The 23,718-nt window shown below is 41.9% G+C and overlaps 1 protein-coding gene across 1 annotated transcript; it reads right to left on the bottom strand.

Annotated features, from left to right (window-relative positions):
• Positions 1 to 7,948: 7,948 nt before the first annotated feature.
• LOC124272270 (protocadherin-16-like) lies at positions 7,949 to 23,652 on the bottom strand. Its single transcript, XM_046707437.1, has 14 exons — positions 23,514 to 23,652; positions 21,742 to 22,783; positions 20,842 to 21,216; positions 19,433 to 19,642; positions 18,434 to 18,803; positions 17,521 to 17,918; positions 16,815 to 17,015; positions 16,434 to 16,645; positions 15,850 to 16,144; positions 14,794 to 14,984; positions 14,234 to 14,329; positions 13,629 to 13,770; positions 12,769 to 12,940; positions 7,949 to 12,290 (listed from the first exon to the last, which is right to left on the bottom strand). The coding sequence occupies exons 1-14, from the start codon at positions 23,514 to 23,516 to the stop codon at positions 9,692 to 9,694; spliced, it is 6,306 nt and encodes a 2,101-aa protein (XP_046563393.1). The 5' UTR covers positions 23,517 to 23,652; the 3' UTR covers positions 7,949 to 9,691.
• Positions 23,653 to 23,718: the final 66 nt, after the last annotated feature.

Raw genomic sequence — 23,718 nt, 5'->3', positions numbered from 1 at the left:
TGTTACAATTGTAATTATCAGAAAATAAATTTCAAGTGGTGTTCGGGCATCTAGGCCAATTTACACCTTGCCCATCATAACAGTTTGCTAAATTTCTAAAAATTTATCAAATAGAAAAGCTGCCACAGGCTATAATATAAGCAAGAATTACTTTCTGCACTTCATGGCGGACGATATTCCTTGAACAAAAGAGTCCAGTGAATGAGAGGTCAATATGGAGGGTTGTAAGATATATTCCACCATTGCCTTACGTGGATTTACATGTTTTGAATGTGGTGAAGAATGCGCAACAATATCTGGTTGATTACACACTGCACAATACGCAGAGATATCTTTATTAATAATACTGAGACATGCACCAAGACCACTATGCTCAAGACGAAGTCGGGTTAAAAGAACCTCTTCTCTCCGATTGTTTCGAGATAAGTGCAATTTAATTACAAAAGGCTCGATGTCATAGAGATGGCGTCCTTTTAAGAATGAGGTCCATCTCTGTTACCATTTCGTTTGCGCATGGACCTTACTGACGGTGAATAATCAGCAGAAGGTTTGGCGTTTGCCAAATTTAAGAGCTTTCTCATTTCCAAGTAGTTCAACATGAGCAGGTATGAGAATTCAACATCGAAAAGATCTTTGCCATTAAAAAGGTCGAGTAAATTTGATTAAATCCTGCCTCGCTGAGGAAGAACCTGCCTGAACTGCTTGTAGAGCACTGACAGAACCACTGAAAATGACCGCTGACCAGGTCTTTAAAATGAACCCATCGCAATGCTGCAATGATTGCTGTGATTTCGGCAGAACATACTGAACATATTCATGTCGTGTTACGGATCAGCTAATCGTATAGAAATGTCTCTTTTCATTAGCAAGGAAGACACCTGCACCAACAGGAACGGACACTGGAAACTTACATCCATCAGTGTAAATCTGCATAGAACTTATCCATTGTAAACTTTGGAGATGTTCCTCTGGTGTGGATTTATTCACCTGTTCCAGTACATGAAGATAAACTGATGGAAGTTCAAGCAGCCATGGTGGCTTCTCAGACAGAGCAGTAGCATTTATGACAACATGACGTACAGTAAAGCAGCTATCTGAGAACGCATAACATAAGGCCCCATACCATCTTTCCAAGGATTTTGAAATTACTTAACTCAATCTCCCAACACAGTTGTGTTTAAGCCCAAAAGATTTCAATTTCAACATATATCTAATTTCTAACGGTTCGCGTCTGAGATCTAAAGCCATTTCACCCGATTCAATTTGCAAAGCCTCAACAGAGATGGTTCTGAACGCTCCAAGACATAATCGTGTGCCTTTGACTGGACAACATCTAGTCTTGCTTCTTGTGTGGCACAAGCAGATCCACAGGCTAGACAACTGAAATCAAGTCGAGATCTGATGAGGGCACCATATAACAGTAATAAACACTTCCTGTCTGCACCCCATTTGATACTGAAAATACGTCTCAGAAGTTTTAGGACTTAAGTGCAGTTCTGATTCAGACAGCCTACAGTCCTTTTGATTTCACTTGAGACCGATGAAATGCTCACAAACACAAAATCTAATAATTGCAACAAAACCAGATTGAGATATTTGTACAGTCACATGAAATCGACAGACCAACTCTGATCGACAGACCAACTCTGGTGATTTGTTTCATAATCTTGGACACCTGAATAAAAAAGTTGTTTAACAAATATCATTATTTTATCGTCACTTATCGCTATTTGTCTGGAGGGGCACTTGCTGGTAGAACAGCCAGGTGTGCGAGTTGCATGTGTGAAATTGAAATATCACTACACATGCTTGTTGATTACCTGGCTGCCTTTCAGGTATGCCTCTTATCAAACCCGAGTCCTGGAGATTTGACATTATCCACAAACTCCAAATGAGGACTACACAAAACTAATTTTGAAATAATAGGAATCTTGTTCCGAGTAAAAATGATTGCAGATGATTCAGAAGCTGAAATCTTCAAACCCCAATTGTGTACAAGATAGAGAGATTATTGAATGCCATTGAAGACAGCGTCAAAATTGCCGGACCGTTTCCATAACGCTCCATCCTCTGCAAACTGTGATATTTCGACCAGTACACTGACATTCTCAAACAAACCATTAATCATAGCGTTAAATAATATTCGGCTGATTACACTTCCTTGGGTGTTCCATTGTCTGTCATGCAGACATCCATGTGTGACCCACTCGTGTTATTGTACGGAAAGGGGCGAGTGGTGACGAATGGCAGACATCGTCTGGAGAAGTGATTAATGAGTTACCTCCCTTGGACCATGACTGGAGTCAGACAGGACCGCACACCATTTATTTCAGAATTTGTGTTGGCGGACAACTACAACGGAAACTATAATGTCGTGTTTACGTCCAATTGTTACTTTCAACAGACTGATTCCCTATAGAAGTGAGACGAAGTTAACACGCTACCCATTACTTTTTAAATATAAGAAATATGTTCTTTTCGGAAAGGGACCTTCGTAATATATTTATTGATTTCATGACGTCAGAAGCCCATTCCTCATGAGTCAGTCTTGTAACATGTATTCTCTGCTGTGTCATAGTAAAACAGGTATACCACCAAAGCAAAGAAACGTACCCAATCCATTTCTGGTATCTACGAGGCTGCTCGACGGTGATCGGGTAGCAGTGGAAAAGGGCGAGAGGCGATGTACAATGGAATTTCTGGGTGTCCCCGCCGTGATATAAAGCGGCGAAACTTAATCCGGGGCGGTTCAGTGGTTGTGTCGTCTGCTGCAAACCCATTTCTGGTGTCCCCCGCCGTGATATTGCTGGAATATTGCCAGTGGTTAAAGTGTGCTATCACAAAACATGATGTGTCTGCAGACGTGATATTGCTGGAAGGGGCGAGGCGATGAATGGATGCTAAATGGTAAAACGTTCATTTTGTCGTCTGCCAACTCGTGAACTAGACGTATATTTGGACCTGTAAGAATGGATGTCGGTAAAACATATGTCCATCTCGCCCAATCAGAGCTCACGAAATACCCCCGAGATCGCCCGACAGCTTACATTTCTCATACCTTAATTGATGGGGCGGTTCGGAATAATAGGAAATGAAAACACAGCTGAAGAATTGTTAAAGCAGAACCAATTCTGAAAGAAAACGATGTATATGTTGTTCATGAAAGATTCTTTGCCGAAAGAACTTTAAATTGAAATATATACATCATACAGATCGGAATTGCCATGTCGTCAGCATTGCCTCGCGGGAACAATAACACAATGGTGAAGTTAATACAACGCTAACTGTCGGAATAACGTGTGTCTGACACTTAATACCATTAAAGAAAGGTGATGTGCAAAGTTCTCGACATGGAACTATGGCATTTTCGTAAACTTTTGTCAGTTCTGAAATTGAAATGAAATACGTAACCGCGTTAGGCTCAAGATTTAGGGTAAACTTTCACAGTTAAGTTTTGTTCTTTGAAACATAATGACTGCTTTGACTGCCGTTATTATCAAGAAGTAATACGTTGTATGAGTGTAATGTCCCGAGGGGGTAGGACTTGTCACGTGCGTGCAGGTCCCGGGGTGAATTTACCGTTAACACTGAAGCAGCTCATATACCTTCTTGATGTTTCAACACTTGATGTTCCTTTGCGACCAGTTCAAAAGTTAAAATGACAAATGAGCATAGGAAAGTTCACAACTTTGGAAAATGATCGTATGGTTACAATAGGATCGGTGAAACAGTGTGAGTGTGTGTTTTTTAGTTACTATAAACATTGAGGAATAAGGCAAGTTGACTGTGATGGATGGAAACTTTGCAGCGTTTAACCCTTTATGGATAACAACTTCTTTTATTCGTGAGTACAACGATTCGATACAGATTCTTCTACCATTGAGAACCCTCCCAACCTTAAGGAATAAAGATTTGTATCAGACATCGAACTTTAGTCAACACCATCACCACTACCATTACCACTGACACCACCACCATTACCATTACCACTGACACCTGCACCACCACTACCATTACCACTGATACCTGCATCACTACCATTACCACTGACATCTGCACCACCACTACCATTACCACTGACACCTGCACCACTACTACAATTATCACTATCACCACTACCATACACCACTACTGCACCACCACTACCACCACTACTACCATTACCACTGACACCTGCGTCACTACTACTATTACCACTGACACCTGCACAACTACTACCATTACCAATGACATCTGCACCACACCTACCATTACCACTGACACCTGCACAACTACTACCATTACCAATGACATCTGCACCACACCTACCATTACCACTGACACCTTGACACCTGCACAACTACTACCATTACCAATGACATCTGCACCACACTACCATTACCACTGACACCTGCACCACCACTACCATTACCACTGACACCTGCACCACCACTACCATTACCACTGACACCTGCACCACTACTACCATTACCACTGACACCTGCACCACTACTACCATTACCACTGACACCTGCACCACCACTACCATTACCACTGACACCTTCACCACCACTACCATTACCACTGACACCTGCACCACTACTACCATTACCACTGACACCTTCACCACCACTACCATTACCACTGACACCTGCACCCACTACCATTACCACTGACACCTGCACCACAACTACCATTACCACTGACACCTGCACCACCACTACCATTACCACTGACACCTGCACCACCACTACCATTACCACTGACACCTGCACCACCACTACCATTACCACTGACACTCTGCACCACCACTACCATTACCACTGACACCTGCACCACCACTACCATTACCACTGACACCTGCACCACCACTACCATTACCACTGACACCTGCACCACCACCACCATTACCATTGCACCACCACTACCATTACCACTGACATCTGCACCACCACTACCATTACCACTGACATCTGCACCACCACTACCATTACCACTGACACCTGCACCACCACTACCATTACCACTGACACCTGCACCACCACTACCATTACCACTAACACCTGTATCACCACCACTACTACTACTACTACACAACGACCACTACCACCACCACCACTAACATCATCACCACTACCACTACTATCCCAACCACAACCCTTACAGTTACTACTGATCCTGCTACAACTACTAAGGCTACTAAATTTACTACTACTACTACCACTACCACAACCGGGTCGGATAATCGAACCATCGACACCTTGTCCACTTGATAACGAAGGACGGTCAGTCTGTTATCAGTGAACATCATACAGTGTGAGATTATCACATGCAAGTGCTTATCCTACTACCTATACAAGACTGAAGTTGTATTTCCCGAATTTCTCGAAATACCCCACTTGGCCTTGTAAAATCAATACGACACGCAGTAACCGCAGTACTCCGCCTAACAGTGCAAGATTTTCTTTTTATGGTTTCTCAAACATATGAAATATAATTAGGAATAATATTTCACCTCGGGCAGGTTAACTTGAATCTTACAGAGTCCCAGATCGATGAAGTGCTGCCGTAAAAGGATTATCCTTTCTACGAATCCTCCCGTGAGTCTTCTCACTCTGTCCATTGTTCAGCGATCTCTACTTAATGTCTAAGTCGATGACTCATATTTCACTGTATTTTTGTATGGTATATATGCCACTCAAATCATTTCTTATATAAAATATCGTAAAAAATGACCTTATAGGACTCGCTGACCGGAAGAACGGTTTGATCTCAAGGATAGATTGGCTTCCTGCAGGAAACGAACACGCCAACCATTCCATATCACCCCGGAGCAACAAAGCGGGAGATTCATTTTCATGACATCTGATCAGCTTTCGTACATTTGCTACATATAGGATTTTTAATAGCATTTGTTTCCTTGAGCAGAACTCGTCGTTGAAAATCATTGAATGTATATAATGATTTTGCAGTAAATCGGTTTTTGAATAAGAAATGTTGGACTGACTGACTGACTGAGTTTGGTTTTACGCCGCTTTTAGCAATATTCCAGCAACATCACGGCGGGGGACTCCAGAAAGATATGCTGGAAGTATCCCGTTCTGAAAACTATTTATTCAAGGTGTACTGGAACATATTTCTTCCTAATTGCATGATTTGTGGTGGGAGGGCGGGGGTAGCCTAGTGGTTAAAGCGGTCGCTCGTCACGCCGAAGACCCGGGTTCGATTCCCCACATGGGTAAAATGTGTGAAGCCCATTTCTGGTGTCCCCCACCGTGATATTGCTGGAATATTGCTAAAAGCGGCGTAAAACCAAACTCACTCACTCACTCTTGTGGTGGTATATCGTGGATATAGTTACAATGATGGGTGGGTCCGGCGATATGGGTGCCCCAGTCAGTCATCAAAACACCGGAAATCGCTGTGAGTTGCGTCCCCTGGACACTCCAGGAACCCGTGATAACTGCATGGTGACCAAGCAACTTTAGTTATAACATTTAATGACTGAGTGGACACACCTTTAAAGGCAGATAAAGTCTCTTTGTCGTGTATCTGATCTGCATGACCTTAAAGATGACTTGGGCACGCTAGAAACCAATTTCCATTGGTTCGAATCCTGGTTAGGCCAATTTTTGTTTTCTTAACGTTGGTCTACACAATAGCCGTGTTCGTTGGTTCCTGCAGAATGCTAAACGTATAAGACCTGTATCTCTCTGGGCTTTGGTCAACACCATACCCGTACTCGTTGGTTCCTGCAGAATGCTAAATGTATAACATCTGCATCTCTCTGGGTTTTGGTCAACACCATACCCGTACTCGTAGGTTCCTGCAGAATGCTAAATGTATAACATCTGCATCTCTCTGGGCTTTGGTCAACACCATACCCGTACTCTAATGGTTCCTGCAGAGTGCTAAATGTATAACATCTGCATCTCTCTGGGCTTTGGTCAACACCATAGCCGTACTCGTTGGTTCCTGCAGAGTGCTAAATGTATAACATCTGCATCTTAGGCGTCTGGGTTTTGGTCATCTGCATCTCTCTGGGCTTTGGTCAACCCCATAGCCGTAATCGTAGGTTCCTGCAGAATGCTAAATGTATAATATCTGCATCTCTCTGGGCTTTACTCCCACGCCCCACACACTCAGTTCATGATGACATTTAAACAATACTGTTACAAAGACAAATTATTCACTTGCTCTCAGTCATTAATAAGCTCAGTGTGTGTCAGCATCTTCGTGCGTGCTTGCAATGATTCTACAGTTAAAATCCGTTGCAAAGGGAATATGTTGTTTGGCGGTACAGGAGCCACAAATAGATATCTAGCTTACTGGTGGATTCACCTTGGTGCTCCCGAGTCCTGGAGACTTGGCATTTTGCTCCAATAATTATTTGTAAATGCATTTACCTATTACGTTTTTACATGTATGTTATTTGGGATTTGTACCCATAATAACTTACTTATGGTTGCTGTGCTGTAGGAACTAAAACGTTTGATTGAAGTACATAATATGCTCAAATAAAGTAATGCTGTGGTATAATGCTAAATACAAATGCTCCGAGACATATTTTTTGTATATATTGTTGATGAGTGAGTGAGTGAGATGGGTTTTATGCCGCTTTTAGCAATATTCCAGCAATATCACGGCAAGGAACACCATAAATGGGCTTCACACATTGTGCCCATGTGGGGATTCGAACTTTAACCATTAGGCTACCCCACCACCCCGTATATATTGTTGATGTGTGCACCTGTTTGACATCTAAATCATTACAGATTGGTTGGTTTACCAAACCAATGAAAACCATTTGTCAACTGGGGGCACAAAGGTTCCAACAGGCAGATCCCTCGGAGAACCTTGGCCATACCCACCATCAGCAGTACATCAGGAAGTCGTCAATCAGCAATATTTCAGCCAGTTAACAATCAAATTATTTCAGCAATACTTCAAAAATCACAAAACACTAAAATCATTCTTGACATTTTATTGCAAAGTATCCTTTACTAGTTTTTGCCTCTAACTTCATATTTTGATTGCGGACGTCACAAAGTGACACATACAAAAAAAACTGTATATTATTTACAAGCTTAACAAAACATATTAATATCTCAGCTCAGCTCGCACATAAAAATAAATATGCAAACCCACAAATAAGTAAACATTGCATTTACACTGTACAAAATGAATGCAGATGAAGATATGTATTTAGCTGGTTACAGTCTATAAGATGAGCTTTCATATATCCTACATCACACACTCACGCAATGATCAGCTTCAATGAAGGCATATGGTACATCTATGACTCAAATAACACTCCATCTTCTGTTTAATCAACTTCAAATCTCCACTGACTGTTTTCTAAAATTCATTGCCGTCAAATCCTTATCAAGTACAGTAAACAGTTCCTTTGATCAGACTGTGCTGAAGGACCTTAGCTCTTTGGTTATAGAGTTATTGTGGTCCAGATTTCATTTCCACAGGACTGACAGACACATAAATGCAAAATAAAACAACTTATTTATCACTAACATTTCATTACTAATCAATAAAAAGTATTTGTGTTTATACTCAACGTGAGTTGAAAAAACATTTTATTCCAGATTTGAGTTTCTATTTTGAACCTAGCTTCACAACACTGGGACCAAACATGTGACAAATTCACTTGGATATGAAAAACAATAAGGGACAAACAGCCAAAATAGTGCAGCCATCATTCCCCAGCGATAACGATGTATTTGACTTAAAATACAGCTGTTAACTGTACTTGAATGGACTGAATGATTACTCTGGTAAGTTCAGTAATTGTTGACTATAAAAAAATCATATTTTACTTAAACGATACAGATGATTGATGAATCCTACCAAGTTGATGAGAAATGAATTATAAAACTGACAGCACTGGCAAAGCTGTTTGCATAGTCCTTCTCTGCCCTAACTGATACTCTGATTCTGGAATAAACTGTGATGCTGACCATGAAATAGACAACTGTTCCTGTAAAGGAAGGAAGAGAGGATTTTATTGAGGGAGGGGAAGAGTTTAAAATAACGTTCCCTGGCATGTTTGGAATGTGAGTCACCAGAAGACGAACGGACACCTGTATTTCAGCATCAACAAGTCTAAAATCAACAAGATAAAATGTGACAGATGTCTATTTCATATTCAGGTATCTTTGGTGCCTTCATCTCAGATGTAAAATGCAGATGCAGCAGTTTGGCATATTTAACTTAAAAACCTTGTGTGAATCTGGTACTACAGTCATTCTTAATACATTCGCTCTCTGTACACTGTTACGATTCCCTTATATATATCTACAAGGCATGGAAATGTTAAATTTGCAGGAAGCATGACACTTTAGATAATCTCATTGTTAATGCTTCTAATTTCAGCCTAACAGGACTAAAATAATCAATGACCTATATACACAGATGATCTACAAAAATAGACACTTTACCAATAACTCAGCAAGCAGGTGCATTGCACTGCTGATCGTTGAACATGCATCTTTGTTACTATGGCAACATCAGAAACAATGGTCCACATTTGCATAATTATTTCACTGTTTGTCCATAATGCTGGCAGCACGTTACAACAACATGGACAACTAGATGCTTGCAACCATGTCACTTGGAAAGGTCTCTTTATCACAATCATTCATAAAATATCCATATGGTTTCATAAAATCAATACATTCATCAAGTTGAATGTCACGGCTCATATCCGGAATTCTTGCTCAGACTCTGAAGAAGCACTCATAGCGAGCCGGATATTTTGTTTTGAGACACCTTTTCCTGGAGTATTATGTCCCGAACTATGTGTAGACCCGTGAGCACTAACAACTGGAGAGGGGGAGCCTGTTGCCAGGGGAGACAGGGAAGGAGTGAAAGATGGGGTGAGCGCTGGTGATGTGACGCTTGAGTCGTAGCTTATTGGCGAGCGGGGTAGACTCGGCATGGAAGTGTTCATAGTGCTCGCTCTTGCTGAAGGGATACCACGGGAAGAACTGCCAGAAGATGTGTGACTAGGCCGAGGAGCAAAGGCTTTTGGTGGTGCATTCGTAATCATGGGAGGTGGCACCATCTTGACCTTGGGGGTCAGCTGTGTGTTCAAATGTCTTTGAGGAACTGTCCGCACCGGTGGTTTCCTTGGCTGAACATTATCATCTTTTAATTTGGCAATTTCAGCAAACACATGAGCAAGGGGTTGGTACTGTGGCCCCCAATTAAGGAGATAGTCCCAGTTATAAGACCCACTATATTCTTCTTCACTATTAATAACACTAGAAAGAGAGCCGGCATGTTGAGTTTCTGGCTCATGGAAGCCCAAGTCTTTGTTTCTATCAATCATGGCGACCTCTTCATCGGTCTCCATGTCTGTCATTTTATCATAGTCACTGTGACCCATATCCACATTCCCCTCACCTCCACCCTCATCAGAAAACTGATGCATGCTTTCCACGGAATGAGCAATTTGATGGGCTTTGGGTTTAGGTTTGCCAATCTTTGTAGAGTCTATACCTAACTTGGCTAAATATTCTTGGTGGTTTTGAACTGATGGCTCGGAGAGAGTATCTTCATCCTGCTGAATCCCAGAATCTGGCATCTGTTTGCGGCGCATGAACGTCTGTGAACTCTGAAGCTGTGTGTTGGAATTGATCATCCTAATTTCTTCATCCTCCTCTTCCTCAGCTGAGCCCCGCCCACTGGAGGCAGAATGAGATTGGTCAGATATATCAGAGCTAGTCACATTTGATGCGTCTGGTCCGAAATGCAGATGCTCTTTGTAAGGTGGAGGTCCACCATTGATATGAGGTCTCATTGCAGGAGGGGGTGTAAAACTAAATGCAGCACTGTCGACATTTTCGTTAGGGTCATGAGGTGGACGCTTGTTGCGTCGTCGCCTTCTGCTCACAAGACAAATAATCACAATGATGGTGACCAGCAGGACCAACACGCTCACCACAATGATCATGGCAATGCCAACTGTACTCAGTCCACCCTGAAGTGGCTGGGGAGCATACGCACATCCTTCACAATCACGATCGATGTCGACCTCCACTCTTGACGTGGCTTCCAGCGAATCCTCTCTCCCTGACCACGCCCTGATAATCAGAGGGGTGGAATCACCCGTCAATGCACGCTTTCGTCTCAGTCTTTGAGAAGGTGCATCTTCATTGAATATTCGTTTTACGGTAATGTTCCCAGTTGTTGGGTTGATTTCAAAATAATCATCTGAATATTCAATCATGTACACCACTTTCCCCGCATTCCCTCCATCCTGGTCTGTAGCACTGACTTGTCCAACGAAGTCACCACGTCCAGCACTACCCAACACAGCAAAATTGTAACGGTCTTTAATGAACTTGGGAACATACTCATCAACATCCAGCACCTTTACTGTGGCATACACAACACTGGTGTACTGGGTATCTTGTACCTTGATGTGGAAGGCGTAGGAGTTCCGGAGCTCGTAGTCAAACTCGGCTCTGGTTAGTACATGTCCTGTCTTGCTGTTGATAGAGAAGAGAGCAGCATCGGAACTGTTCTGGATGATGCTGTAGTTGAGAATCCCATAAATCCCACCATCCCCATCGTTAGCTTGAGCTTGGAACACTGTGGTGTTCGGGGGCTGGTTCTCTTTCACACATTCATTGTAAGGTGAAATTGGAAACTCAGGGGGAAACTCGTTCACATCCGACACATTAATCTGTATTGTCACAAACGCTGACAACCGGGGCTGGTTTGGCAGACACCTTGTGCAGTCCACTGCTCTCACAATAAGTCGATGAGATTTATGACTCTCGTAATCCAGTTCAGCACCGGGCATGATGAACAAGCTGCCATTGGTTCCGTGAATATGGAATATACCTTCGTTGTTTCCAGATGTAATTGTATACTGTATTTCAGCATGGAGACCTTCGTCGGCATCGTCAGCAACAACATGCAGAAACACCTGCTCAGGTGGGGTATTCTCAGGAAGAGGAACATGATATATATTATCTGGCTCATGGAAACGAGGTGGATTATCATTTTCATCCTCAACAATGATCTTCACCGGCACGGATGAACTCTTTGGTGGGTGACCACGGTCAGTTGCAATGGCTGTGAGATTGTACTGGGAGACATTTTCTCGATTGGCCTGGCTCATGAGGAAGATCTGGCCAGTCTTTCTGCGAATTTGAAACGTACTGGCTCCTTCTCCAATAAGTTTGTAGTTGATGTTGTCGTCACGATGTATGTGAGTGATGTCTCGGTCAATGGCTCTCACAGAAAGAATGGACTCGCCTTTTACACTGAATTCGCTGATGTTGACCCTGAAGAAAACCAGGAAATATTTAATAATGTGCTGTGGACCTCTTATTATTGAGGGGAAGAACAAAATGTTAGTTAACTAACTGACACTTCAACATTACATCTAAATCATGTTTCAAAATGGAACTCCAAGAAGTTGCTTTGGAATTCTGCTGAGATATCTTTTTAATCAGATGGAACAAACTGATATTGCTTGTTGTTGAACACCGTACCTATAAATATTTCAGATATGACCATGTTCAGTAAAAAAATATCCTTCTTCGATCCAGACAATCCAATGATTAACATTACAATATGGCATGCATGGACATGCAGCTACCACGTTAGCGAGTATTAACACTTGATCCCGTTAGTCACCTCTTACGACAAGCTTAGAATGCTGATGGTCAAGTATAACCTAGATCTTTTCTTGGGCTTCTACCAACAAGCAAGGGGAAAGCAGCATCAAGCATCTTAACCATGACCGTAATGACTACGTACTCATAACTGGGCTGTTCAAACTGTGGACTGTATTTGTTGATGTCTGTGATCTGGATGTGGACTGCCACCATGTCAGACAAAGTGGGGGAGCCACCGTCTTGTGCAATGACCACAAGCTCAATGATGGAAGAAAATGCCTCGTAGGTCAGGGACTTATTGGTGTAGATCGTACCTGCAAATAAACAGATGTTTGTCAATACACTGGTTAGAGTGAACAAGAATGGATTTCCTGTCATCAGAATTACAACAAAGGCATGTTGAGGTGAGGTGAGGTGAAATTAGGTTTAACGTCTTGCTTGAGAATATTTCGCTCATATGACGACGTGCATGCGAGTGTACGGGTATGTGCGGCTGCTTGTACTAGCCCAGACTTAAGCTGGTTTTATAGTGCTATCCCACGGAGATACCATGCCGCAGTGAAGCATGAATACCCCACTCAGACACAGTATACTGACTCCGAGCCGACCAGTCCTTGTTGTACCCATTAATGCCGAGCGCCAGGCAGGGACCAACAAGTACCATATTTTAATGTCTTTTGGTATGACGCGGTCGGGGATCGAACCCGCGGCCTTCCGCTCTCTGGGTGGATGCTCTAAAAAGCATGTTGACAAAGGCCAAGTCATAAGTGATTGTGATAGTCTTCTGCAGTATTTTAGTTACGTCATCGTTCATCATGAATAGGAAGGACAGTGATGTAGGAAAATATTCACACCTGAGGTTGTGTATTAATCATTGTATTCAGGTGAGGAGTAAGCCTTTAACATGAACCCTAGACTGAGCTAATGTACATTAACGTAAGTAATTATCAAGTAGGTGATCAAACAGTCTGCTTGACTGTCCTGTCATCCATCCATCATTACCGGTGTTGGAGTTGATGTAGAAGCTGTGGTTGAAGTCGGACCGGAGACTGTAGCTGATTATCTTGTTGACCCCAGAGTCGGCATCAGTGGCGTTGACAGTGATCACAGATCTGCCTGGGAGTGTGGCCTCCTCTAGCGCCACCTTGTACAGAAATATCATAATACCGACTTTTAAATCCACAATTCTTTGATTCACTCATAGTTATAGTTTTGGAAGAAAACAATTTTTGGACTTCTCATGTAAATGCAATTCAACTAAAGGTATATCAAGGCTATATTAACATTCAAAATCAGCAGACAAATATTGGCAATGGAACCACAGTCAGTCCCTAAAATGTTCCTTAAAATGACAATATGTCACAGGAATTATCATTTTGAAAATGAATGAAAATAACCATTAAGTGAGAATACAGGCCTCTTTGAATAAATCACCAGACCATCATTTGCGGGTCAGATTTTGATTTAAAGAACTTGTCACCATTCATAAAGAAAAAAAGACACCTTCCTTACTACCTCATCAGCCATCATGTCCCCTAACATTTAAGTTTCTAATATTTAGATCAACAAAAGATTACATAAGAACAGTGTTGATGGGAGCTGCTCACCTGGTAGTTCTGTTGGCTGAACTCAGGAGCGTTATCATTCTCATCGTCAATGTAGATGTCGATCTGAGTGAAGGCATTGTGTTTCCCATCAGACACCTGCAACATTCAAACAAAATGTTACAAAAGCTAAGTAAGACCAATACTTGTCAATAATCAGAATCTATATTACATTCATGTGATTGCTGAAGGAACATATTAATAATAACACCATTTATGACCTCATATTAATAATTAATTATTACGTTCTTTTAATCAAGATTACTTGCAACAACTCAATGCTCTCAGGTTACATTGATGACTGACTGACTGATGTTTTGACGCTTTTAGCAATATTCCAGCAACATCACGGGCACACACCAGAAATGGGCTTCACATTGTACCCATGTGGGGACAACTCACGCTTTTAACCACTAGGCTACCCTACCGCCGTTACATTGATGATGTTCAATGCTAATGATTGGACTGATTGACAGATTTGATTGAAAATAATTCTGTCAGTTATTCATCTGACACTTTTTAAATTCTTAAGACACGTTAATGTGCGAGACAACAGTTCTTACCATAATTCCCAGCACATAATGGTTCCTGACTTCATGGTCAACTGCTTTGGCGAGGGAGATGCTGCCGCTGAACCTGTCGATGCTGAAGCTGCCATCACCGTTACTGTTGGGCTGGAAGGAGTAGACCAGCTTGGGCTGGAAGTCCACATCTGTAGCTGTTACTGTGGTAACCTGGGAGCCCACTTTACGATCTGAAAACATAAAACATACACGTCTGTGAGCCCACTAGGAAGAGAACTTGTAAATGTGCATGAGCTGAGGATGTGGTCAACATTCCACCAAATAATGTTTCATGAGGGAACCCGTGGCTAGTAAAAATCCACTCGGGCAAGTAAATCTCCACAGTCACTGTTCAGACTGGCTTGTGAATTTTCATGGGGTCATTTTGTAAATATATCACTCTCTCCGACTTGTTAAGTTACAATACACTTTTAAATTATGCAAAATTATGACCGGATAAAAATGTTCATCATATTAGCAGCTTAATGATGAAACCCGTGTCATGTCGACAATATTTTATTCTCATTTATTTTTGTAATATTTTGCTTAGTTTTTACATTCCAATTTCAGGCTAGTGAATTATTTAGTGGGCTAGTAACTTTCAGTCATAGCTAGCCCGACTGGCTAGCAAAATTTGTAAACTATTTTGCACACTGGGTGTATCTATCAGCATGGTCCATTATTCTTACTGACAGACTGACAGAAGTGTATGGGGGGAGAGGCAGAAGACACTCAAGTGATCTATTCACTCCATCAGTGTTAGCAAACGTTCTTACACCACAATAAACCTGTTCCAGTTTTTTATGACAGCTGTAAATAAGTTTTGGTTAATGAGTCTTGGATTGATAGCATGAGCAACACACATGAAACACAATAACATCATCAACCAAGTCTGTCAGTCGGACCACCAGGTCCCATGAGCAACTACTTACAAGAAGCACTGGTAGCCAGAAAACTAATTCTCACCTGGATCTTCAAGCATGAAATACAGTATAGACACTTGCCCACAGTACTCTTTTAGCACAAAAATGCAAAATATTTACAGTTTGTACTTACTTTCACTGATATGCACAGACTGAAATGTGCGGAAGAACGGTGCATTGTCGTTTTCATCATTGACATTGATGGACACGATGCACCTTGAAGACAAGCTTGGGTTTCCTTGGTCAACAGCTTCAATAGTCAGCTGATACGTGTCCTGGATCTCCCTGTCCAGTGATGAGGAATCTCTCGACGTTATGATGATGCCAGTGTAAGGTGGTTGAATTACAAAGGCGTTGTCGTCGTTGCCGTTGATGATGCTGTACAGGACCTGTCCGTTCCTGCCAGTATCCTCATCATTGGCCTGTACCTGCATGAACAATACACTTTGATATTACAGTACACATTATACACAATGAAACTTGATTTACTTTCTAAAATATCAGAATTTCTATTTTTCCCATCTTAGTTTTTCTGTGCTTTTTTCTGACTGAAAAAAAGGAAAAATGAAATACTTTAAAGAATTTAGGTGTCTATAAATTCTCTTAAAAAGTTGGTTTTTAATACACCTTAAGTCTTAACTTAAGAGTATTGTTCTGAGGCACATGCCAGAATACTGTTAAATAAAAACAAATCCATTCTATTTTGGAGACAATTACCATGGTGACGAAGGTTTCTGGAGCATTGTTCTCCCAGACTGATGTGACGTATTTGTTCTGTGTAAATTTCGGAGCATTGTCATTGACATCAGTCAAGTTGACCCAGACAGTGGCATAGGCTACAGCTCCTCCTGCTGAGGCCTGGACAATCAGGCGCAATCTCGGACTCGTCTCGTAGTCAATGAGATTAGTGTTGTGCACCGAGATCATTCCTGAAATTGAAAAGTTAGAAATGAGTTTTCCCAAGTACTAATTGTATGTTTAAAGGTACTGAACATTTAATTAGCAAGACCATATATTTGATACTTAATGTTAGCCTCATGAAAATGTCTTCCGGACTTTCATCACTGAGAAAATGTCTCTGTTTGATATTGCACTCACCATTGTTGACGTTGATGCTGAATGGGTTGCCATCGTTGCCGCCAGCAAGTCTGTAAGTGACAGCTGGGGAAACCTGGATGACTCCCACCTGAATCACCTCAGTCCCATTGCGATTATCTTCCGGAATGGTCTGATGATATTCTTCCCGAGTGAACGACAGTGACGGGCTACTGGGGTTGCCGACTGTGATCTCAACAACTCCTGCACACAAACATCAATACTGTCAACACATATTCCATTTGGTTCACTTCAATCATAATTTTAGGTGGGTATGGTGTTGCCTGGTGGTTCAAGCTCTAACTTTTCAAGCCAAACACCTACAATTGATTCCCATGATGGGTACAATGTTCAAATAGCATGATTGGGGTCCTACTCAGTTAGAGAACAGGGATATTGGAACCCCAAAACCAACTCTAAAATGTACTTAAAACAGAAAATGTCAACCTTGAAGAAACATGTCTATTCTTCAGATAACAAAATATGTCATCAACGATGGATGACGTTTGGTTTCATTTTTAATAATGACGCACTTTGATGTCATATGGCATCAACGGAGCAATAAGTATCAAGAAATTGTAAAATGCACATGTGCAACTTGTGCAACTACCAGAAAATAATTACACATTATCATCCTACCCTTATGGGTAATAAATGTTTAAAAAAATATGGTAAGTTGTGACATTCAAAACACTCAAAAAGTACTGACCGGTGGAGCTGAGGACCGGGCTGCCCTTGTCCATCACGACAATCTGAATGTTGTGATAGCCAACGGCACCCCCCAGGTCCCTCTTCGTAACAATAGCTGCTCCATTCATTTCGAAAAATTGCTGACTGCCAGACGCCAGGTCCATACGATATTCAACAGCTCCATTGTCACCCTCGTCAGGGTCCAGGGCTGATACTGTGAGTATCTCCACCACCCCCCTCCCTGTGCTTGGTCCCACGCTCCTTCGGTACGGCACTTCTGCAAACACTGGGGCGTTATCATTGATATCAGTGATGATGATGTCAACTCGAGCAGTGCTGTTCCTTGGGCCTGAAATACCTCCATCCATGGCCACAATATCAAATGAGTAACTGCTCTTCTTCTCTCTGTCAAACAACCTGTAATAACAAACAACAGCAGGTACACATCTTGAATCCACAGAATGTTCATTATATTCAGACAATAATTTTAAGCATCAGGAATCACATTTCCTGACTAGTCACTGAAACAATATGACATCGATTACAAGACTGCCTTAACACTTCGATCATTTTGATAGAAACAAACAACTCCATTTTAATGCTGAATGAGTGAGTGAGTTTAGTTTTATGCCGCATTTAGCAATATTCCAGCAATATCACGACGGGGGACACCAGAAATGAGCATCACACATTGTAACCACATGGGGAATCGAACCCGGGTCTTCGGTGTGACGAGCGACCGCTTTAACCACAAGGCTACCCCACCGACCCTAATGCTGAAAGAGCTCTATCTAGTAAGATTTGAGATTCAAAATGTGTGCTTCATATAGGCTGTAAGCATTACAATATGGGCTTGACAGACAGAAAAATATTCTGGTTCCAGTACTGTGTGACAGATTAGATGAAGGCAAACAACATGCAAAGATGATTACCCGCTTGTGGTTATCTCCCCTGAAGAGGCGTTTACACTAAACAGTCCTTCAGTGTCGTTGCCGAGGGAGTAGGCGACATCACCATTGTGACCTTTGTCAGCATCTGTGGCCATGACCTGCAGGATGGTGTGACCTCTCTGTATGTCCTCTGGGATGCCTGAGCTGTACATGGGCTGACTGAAGTGAGGGTCATTGTCATTTTCATCCAGCACTGTGATGAAGGCTAGGCTTTCCCCAGAGCGAGGCACTGAACCCCTGTCTGTAGCAGCGATGGTCAGGTTGTATTCCTCGGTCAATTCTCGGTCCAAAGGTTTACAAGACAGGTCTCCAGTAATTGGATCCACAGAAAATTTCCCTTCTTCATTTCCATCTGAGAGGTGAAATAATGACTGATTAGCATCTTAAGTCAAGAGTAAACGAACGATCCAAGTAAAATCTGAATGTTTTGTCATTAATTCAGCCTTAAACTTTTAAAAAAAACACCAGCTTCTCAAATACAATAAACTAAAACTTCCTGAAACAATGTGAATTAATACTACTGGTAAAATCCTTATGATCCAACCTTGCCTCTGAGAATCTGCCTCACTTTAGTATCAATCAAGGTACCAGTATATCATCCAGCAATATATTTCAGACACAAAAACTATCCCTGCCAGAGAGACACTCTCTGTGAGACGAAAGTTAATGCCTTGGGGATGAATTTCCTAATTTAACATCAATAGCTAAAAGTGTTAAAAATATCTCAATCATCAAAGTGCCACTGAAGTGACACTTTTTCAACCAGACTTGAAGATCAATCGAAGCCAAACATGCATTAATCTTTTAAATTAGTCCTATCAAACTCATCTGGACTCAAACTCTCCAAACCAATCACTGCCCTGTAAAGAGATTGCACTTCATTATTGTCACATCTGAACTCATGCCCGTCTGATAAGAGCCAGTCGGAATTCTAAATATTATCTCTTTGATAGGAAGCAATGTATTTTTTATTCAACTCACCGGTGATGCTGTAGAGTATGTCAGCGTTTTGCCCAGTGTCGGCATCGTAGGCGGTAAAAGCAAAGATGGACGTCTGCTCACTGTTTTCTGGGATGTTAAGTTTGTAGGTTTTACTTTTAAAGACTGGAGAGTTGTCGTTGATGTCCAGAACACTGATGATGATTGTTGCCTGGTCGTAGTTGGTGGGGTAGCCTCCATCACGAACATACACTGAAATGAAGATATCATCATATCATCATCATCAACTGCATCAACAAAAGCATATACGGAACCCTGTATGACCAGATGACTGACAATCATGGTGTACTCTTGAACAATTCTACTCTCAAAATATCTTACTCTCCTAAACACTGACAGACCAATGGTAAAGTAGGATCTTTCACGGCTAACATAAAACATTCCGACAAATACCTGTTGAATAAAGATCTATTATAATCATAATTTATAACAACCTTACGGTAAGTCAGAATTGTACAATGATCTCTGCCATTAGTAAATGTTTCTATGGGAATTTTTGTCATTTTTAATTAGGACTCCAACCAGATCCTTTTCAAAGACAGGGTAAATCATAAAGACCCTTCTGTTTAATGACATTCTTAACATAATGGCCATCAACAGGTGTATGCAGTCACATGTCAATCTCTAACTCTATGATACACCTACCTGATACAATGTATGTATCCTTCTCCTCCCTGTCCAGCGACATGGTGGCCATCAACAGGTGTATGCGGTCACATGTCAATCTCTAACTCTATGATACACCTACCTGATACAATGTATGTATCCTTCTCCCTGTCCAGCGACATGGTGGCCATCAACAGGTGTATGTGGTCACATGTCAATCTCTAACCCTATGATACACCTACCCTGATACAATGTCAACAGGTGTATCACATTCTCCTAACCCTGTACCCATGTATCCTTCTCCCTGTCCAGCGACATGGTGGCCATCAACAGGTGTATGCGGTCACATGTCAATCTCTAACTCTATGATACACCTACCTGATACAATGTATGTATCCTTCTCCCTGTCCAGCGACATGGTGGCCATCAACAGGTGTATGTGGTCACATGTCAATCTCTAACCCTATGATACACCTACCTGATACAATGTATGTATCTTTCTCCTCCCTGTCCAGCGACATGGTGGCCATCAACAGGTGTATGCGGTCACATGTCAATCTCTAACCCTATGATACACCTACCTGATACAATGTATGTATCCTTCTCCTCCCTGTCCAGCGACATGGTGGCCATCAACAGGTGTATGTGGTCACATGTCAATCTCTAACCCTATGATACACCTACCTGATACAATGTATGTATCCTTTTCCTCCCTGTCCAGCGACATGCTGGCCATCAACGTGTATGCGGTCACATTTCAATCTCTAACCCTATGATACACCTACCTGATACAATGTATGTATCCTTCTCCTCCCTGTCCAGCGACATGGTGGCCTTCACCACACCAGTGGTGCTGTCAATCATGAACTTGTTGTCAGCAATCCCACTAGGAATCATGTACGTCAGTCTGGCATTGGAGCCCACGTCAGCATCTGTAGCACGGACAGTGACCACCACGCCGTCTGAGCTGGCGTGCTCGGGGATACCGGCGTGGTAGGTAGAGTTGGTGAAGTGGGGAGCGTTGTCATTGACGTCCTTTATGATGATGTTGAGCACTTTGTGTGAAATCCGTTTAGGTGAACCGTGGTCTTCAGCACTGATGTTTAGAGCATAGGAGTTTTGTTCTTCCCGGTCCAGAGAGTTCGCTATCGTCAGCAACCCTGAAATAACATCACCATGAGAACCTAACCATATTATATCACAAACCATATTTTCCACTTTCCTCCATGTTCCTTCCATTAAAATCACCATTACAGCACAATCATTGAACAGCTTTCATTACACCTATTCTTTTATTCACCTTCCATCAAATGCTTTCATTCATGTACCACAAATTACATTTTATGCTGCTTCACTACATTCAATGCCATTTTACCATATTTCATTCTTTTTTTTCATATTAATTGCAGTTTTCAAATTACATGATGTTTTATTAAATTCAACGTTTTTCTAATATATGCACTGTATTTATTACATTCAAAATATAATAACAACAGTACAAAGGTTCTATGATTGTTGAATAATTGATATGGATGAGATACACCTATTTCATTGCTGTTTGAACTGTGTGATGTATTGACATGCCAGGATTATTATTCCTGCAACAAGAGGATCTCAGAATGCTTTTCACCTGAAAATACTGTTCAGAAACTTTATTTTCAAGTTACCCTGCCCTTGTTCATTACCTGTGGTGCTCTCCAGGTGGAACTTGTCCGCGTTGTTGCCAGAGAGGATCTTGTAGGTGACCAAGTTATTTCCGCTGTTGTTCTCATTTGCATCTTTGTCAGTTGCCAACACATACAACACAGGATAGTTGACATTCTCGTCCTCGAAGATCTCCACCTGGGCTGGTGACTCGAAGATGGGATTGTTGTCGTTGACGTCTATCACATACACAATTGTCGTTACAGACGCATTCAGCACGCAGTCCTGACTAGGACACTTGTCCCGAGCTTCTACTATGAGGGAAATTTGATGGACTTTCTCGTAATCGATATTCTTCTTGATCTTCAACTGTCCTGAACTGGGATCAATCATGAAATAGCTACCAGTGTCTGGGTTAGGCCCGGAGTAGGACTCACTGGTGATTCTGTACTGAACAGTTCCGTTCAGTCCGGAGTCCTTATCAGTTGCAGTAAACGTATACACGGCATGACCTGTAGGAGTGTTTTCTTTGACGGTTCTCAGTAGAACAGGATCTTGTTCAAAGACTGGAGCATTATCATTGACATCCAAGACCCGAATAGTCACGCTGATGTTGCTGCTCTTGGGGAACAAGGCGTTGTTGTCGATGGCTCGAATTCCCAATGTATGCGATGAGGATTCCTCGTAATCGATTTCCCTAATACTAGTTATCTCCCCTGACGTGCGGTCCACGGTGAAAAGGCTGAACACGTTCCCTGATATGATGTAGTACGACACTCGGCCGTTCTCACCCGAAGTCCCTGTCATGGGCAGTAACAACGCCAACGACAGTCCCAATCTCAGTGTTCTCGACAACATCAAATGTGACGTTCTTTGCATGAAACAAAGGTGCCTGGTCATTGACATCGCCAACTGCAACTGTGATGGTTTGCCTACTCTGCTGTGACCTGACTCCGTTGTCCCTGGCGATGACCTCCAGCTTGTACTGTCGTTTGGTTTCATAGTCCAGAACTTCCTTTGTAGTAATCCAGCCTGATGAGGCATGGATGGCAAAGTTATTGGTTCCGGCATTCTCTCCAGGGGCTGAAAAACAAATATTGAAGCATAAAAGTAGGTATGAAGTCTTCAGTAAACAAGATGCATCTCTTTCTGCACTACAGTGGTAGATACAACAAGTTAAATCTATTCCAAACGTAGAGTTTGAAAGAGAGAAAACAAGTAGCTCTTCCACATTTATACTAAGGCGAATTTGAGCTTTTGTTTAACCATGAGTTGTATGTAGTTTTTTTATACATAGATACATGATTGTCTGGTTTGGCTGAGGGCAGTGTATGAAATAAAGCCGTCCGACCGCCCAAGACGGGCTATATTTCTGACGGATGGTCTAAATTTACAGCTAGCCAGCCCGATGGTCTGGTATAAGTGTTAGATGTTCATACATCTGAGTAAATTCACCATATTTGGTCTGGTTAAATCCATTTTGGGCTGGTAACATTTTGAAGTTACCAGTCCTGATGTCTGGCTGGATTTTGGGCTTATTTCATACACTGCTGAGGGTTTAAGAATTCTTTTGTCATGCCATGACTTCCCATATGGGTACAATGTGTGAAGCCCAATTTTGGTGTGCTTTTGGGAAAAGCGGCAGAAATCAACAATCTGTCTATGGTTTGGTTTATAATAGATTATTTAAAGAAGTTTCTTTGACATAATGGTACGTGAATGTCTTGTAAAGAGGATGGAAACTAAACACTTTTAATACACCTTTCTGAACTTTCCCCATCCTACTGATCAACGTATTAATTCAATTTCTTACCATTTGCTAGAGAATATGATACTGTGCCATTCTCCCCTGCATCTTGATCAGTAGCTATAACTTGCATCACTTTGGTCCCTTTAGGTCGGTTCTCATCCACGGTGGCTGTGTTGGGCTCCCTTCTGTCAAATTCTGGGGGGTTGTCGTTGATGTCCAGGATGTCTATCTTCACGGTTGCTGAAGCAGATCTTGGTGGCGTCCCCTT

Source organism: Haliotis rubra, unplaced genomic scaffold (genome assembly GCF_003918875.1).
Source record: "Haliotis rubra isolate DU_JTF1 unplaced genomic scaffold, ASM391887v1 Scf168, whole genome shotgun sequence".
NCBI lineage: Eukaryota > Metazoa > Mollusca > Gastropoda > Lepetellida > Haliotidae > Haliotis > Haliotis rubra.
Note: the sequence above shows the minus strand (reverse complement) of the source record. Positions and strands in the feature narration are given on the sequence as shown.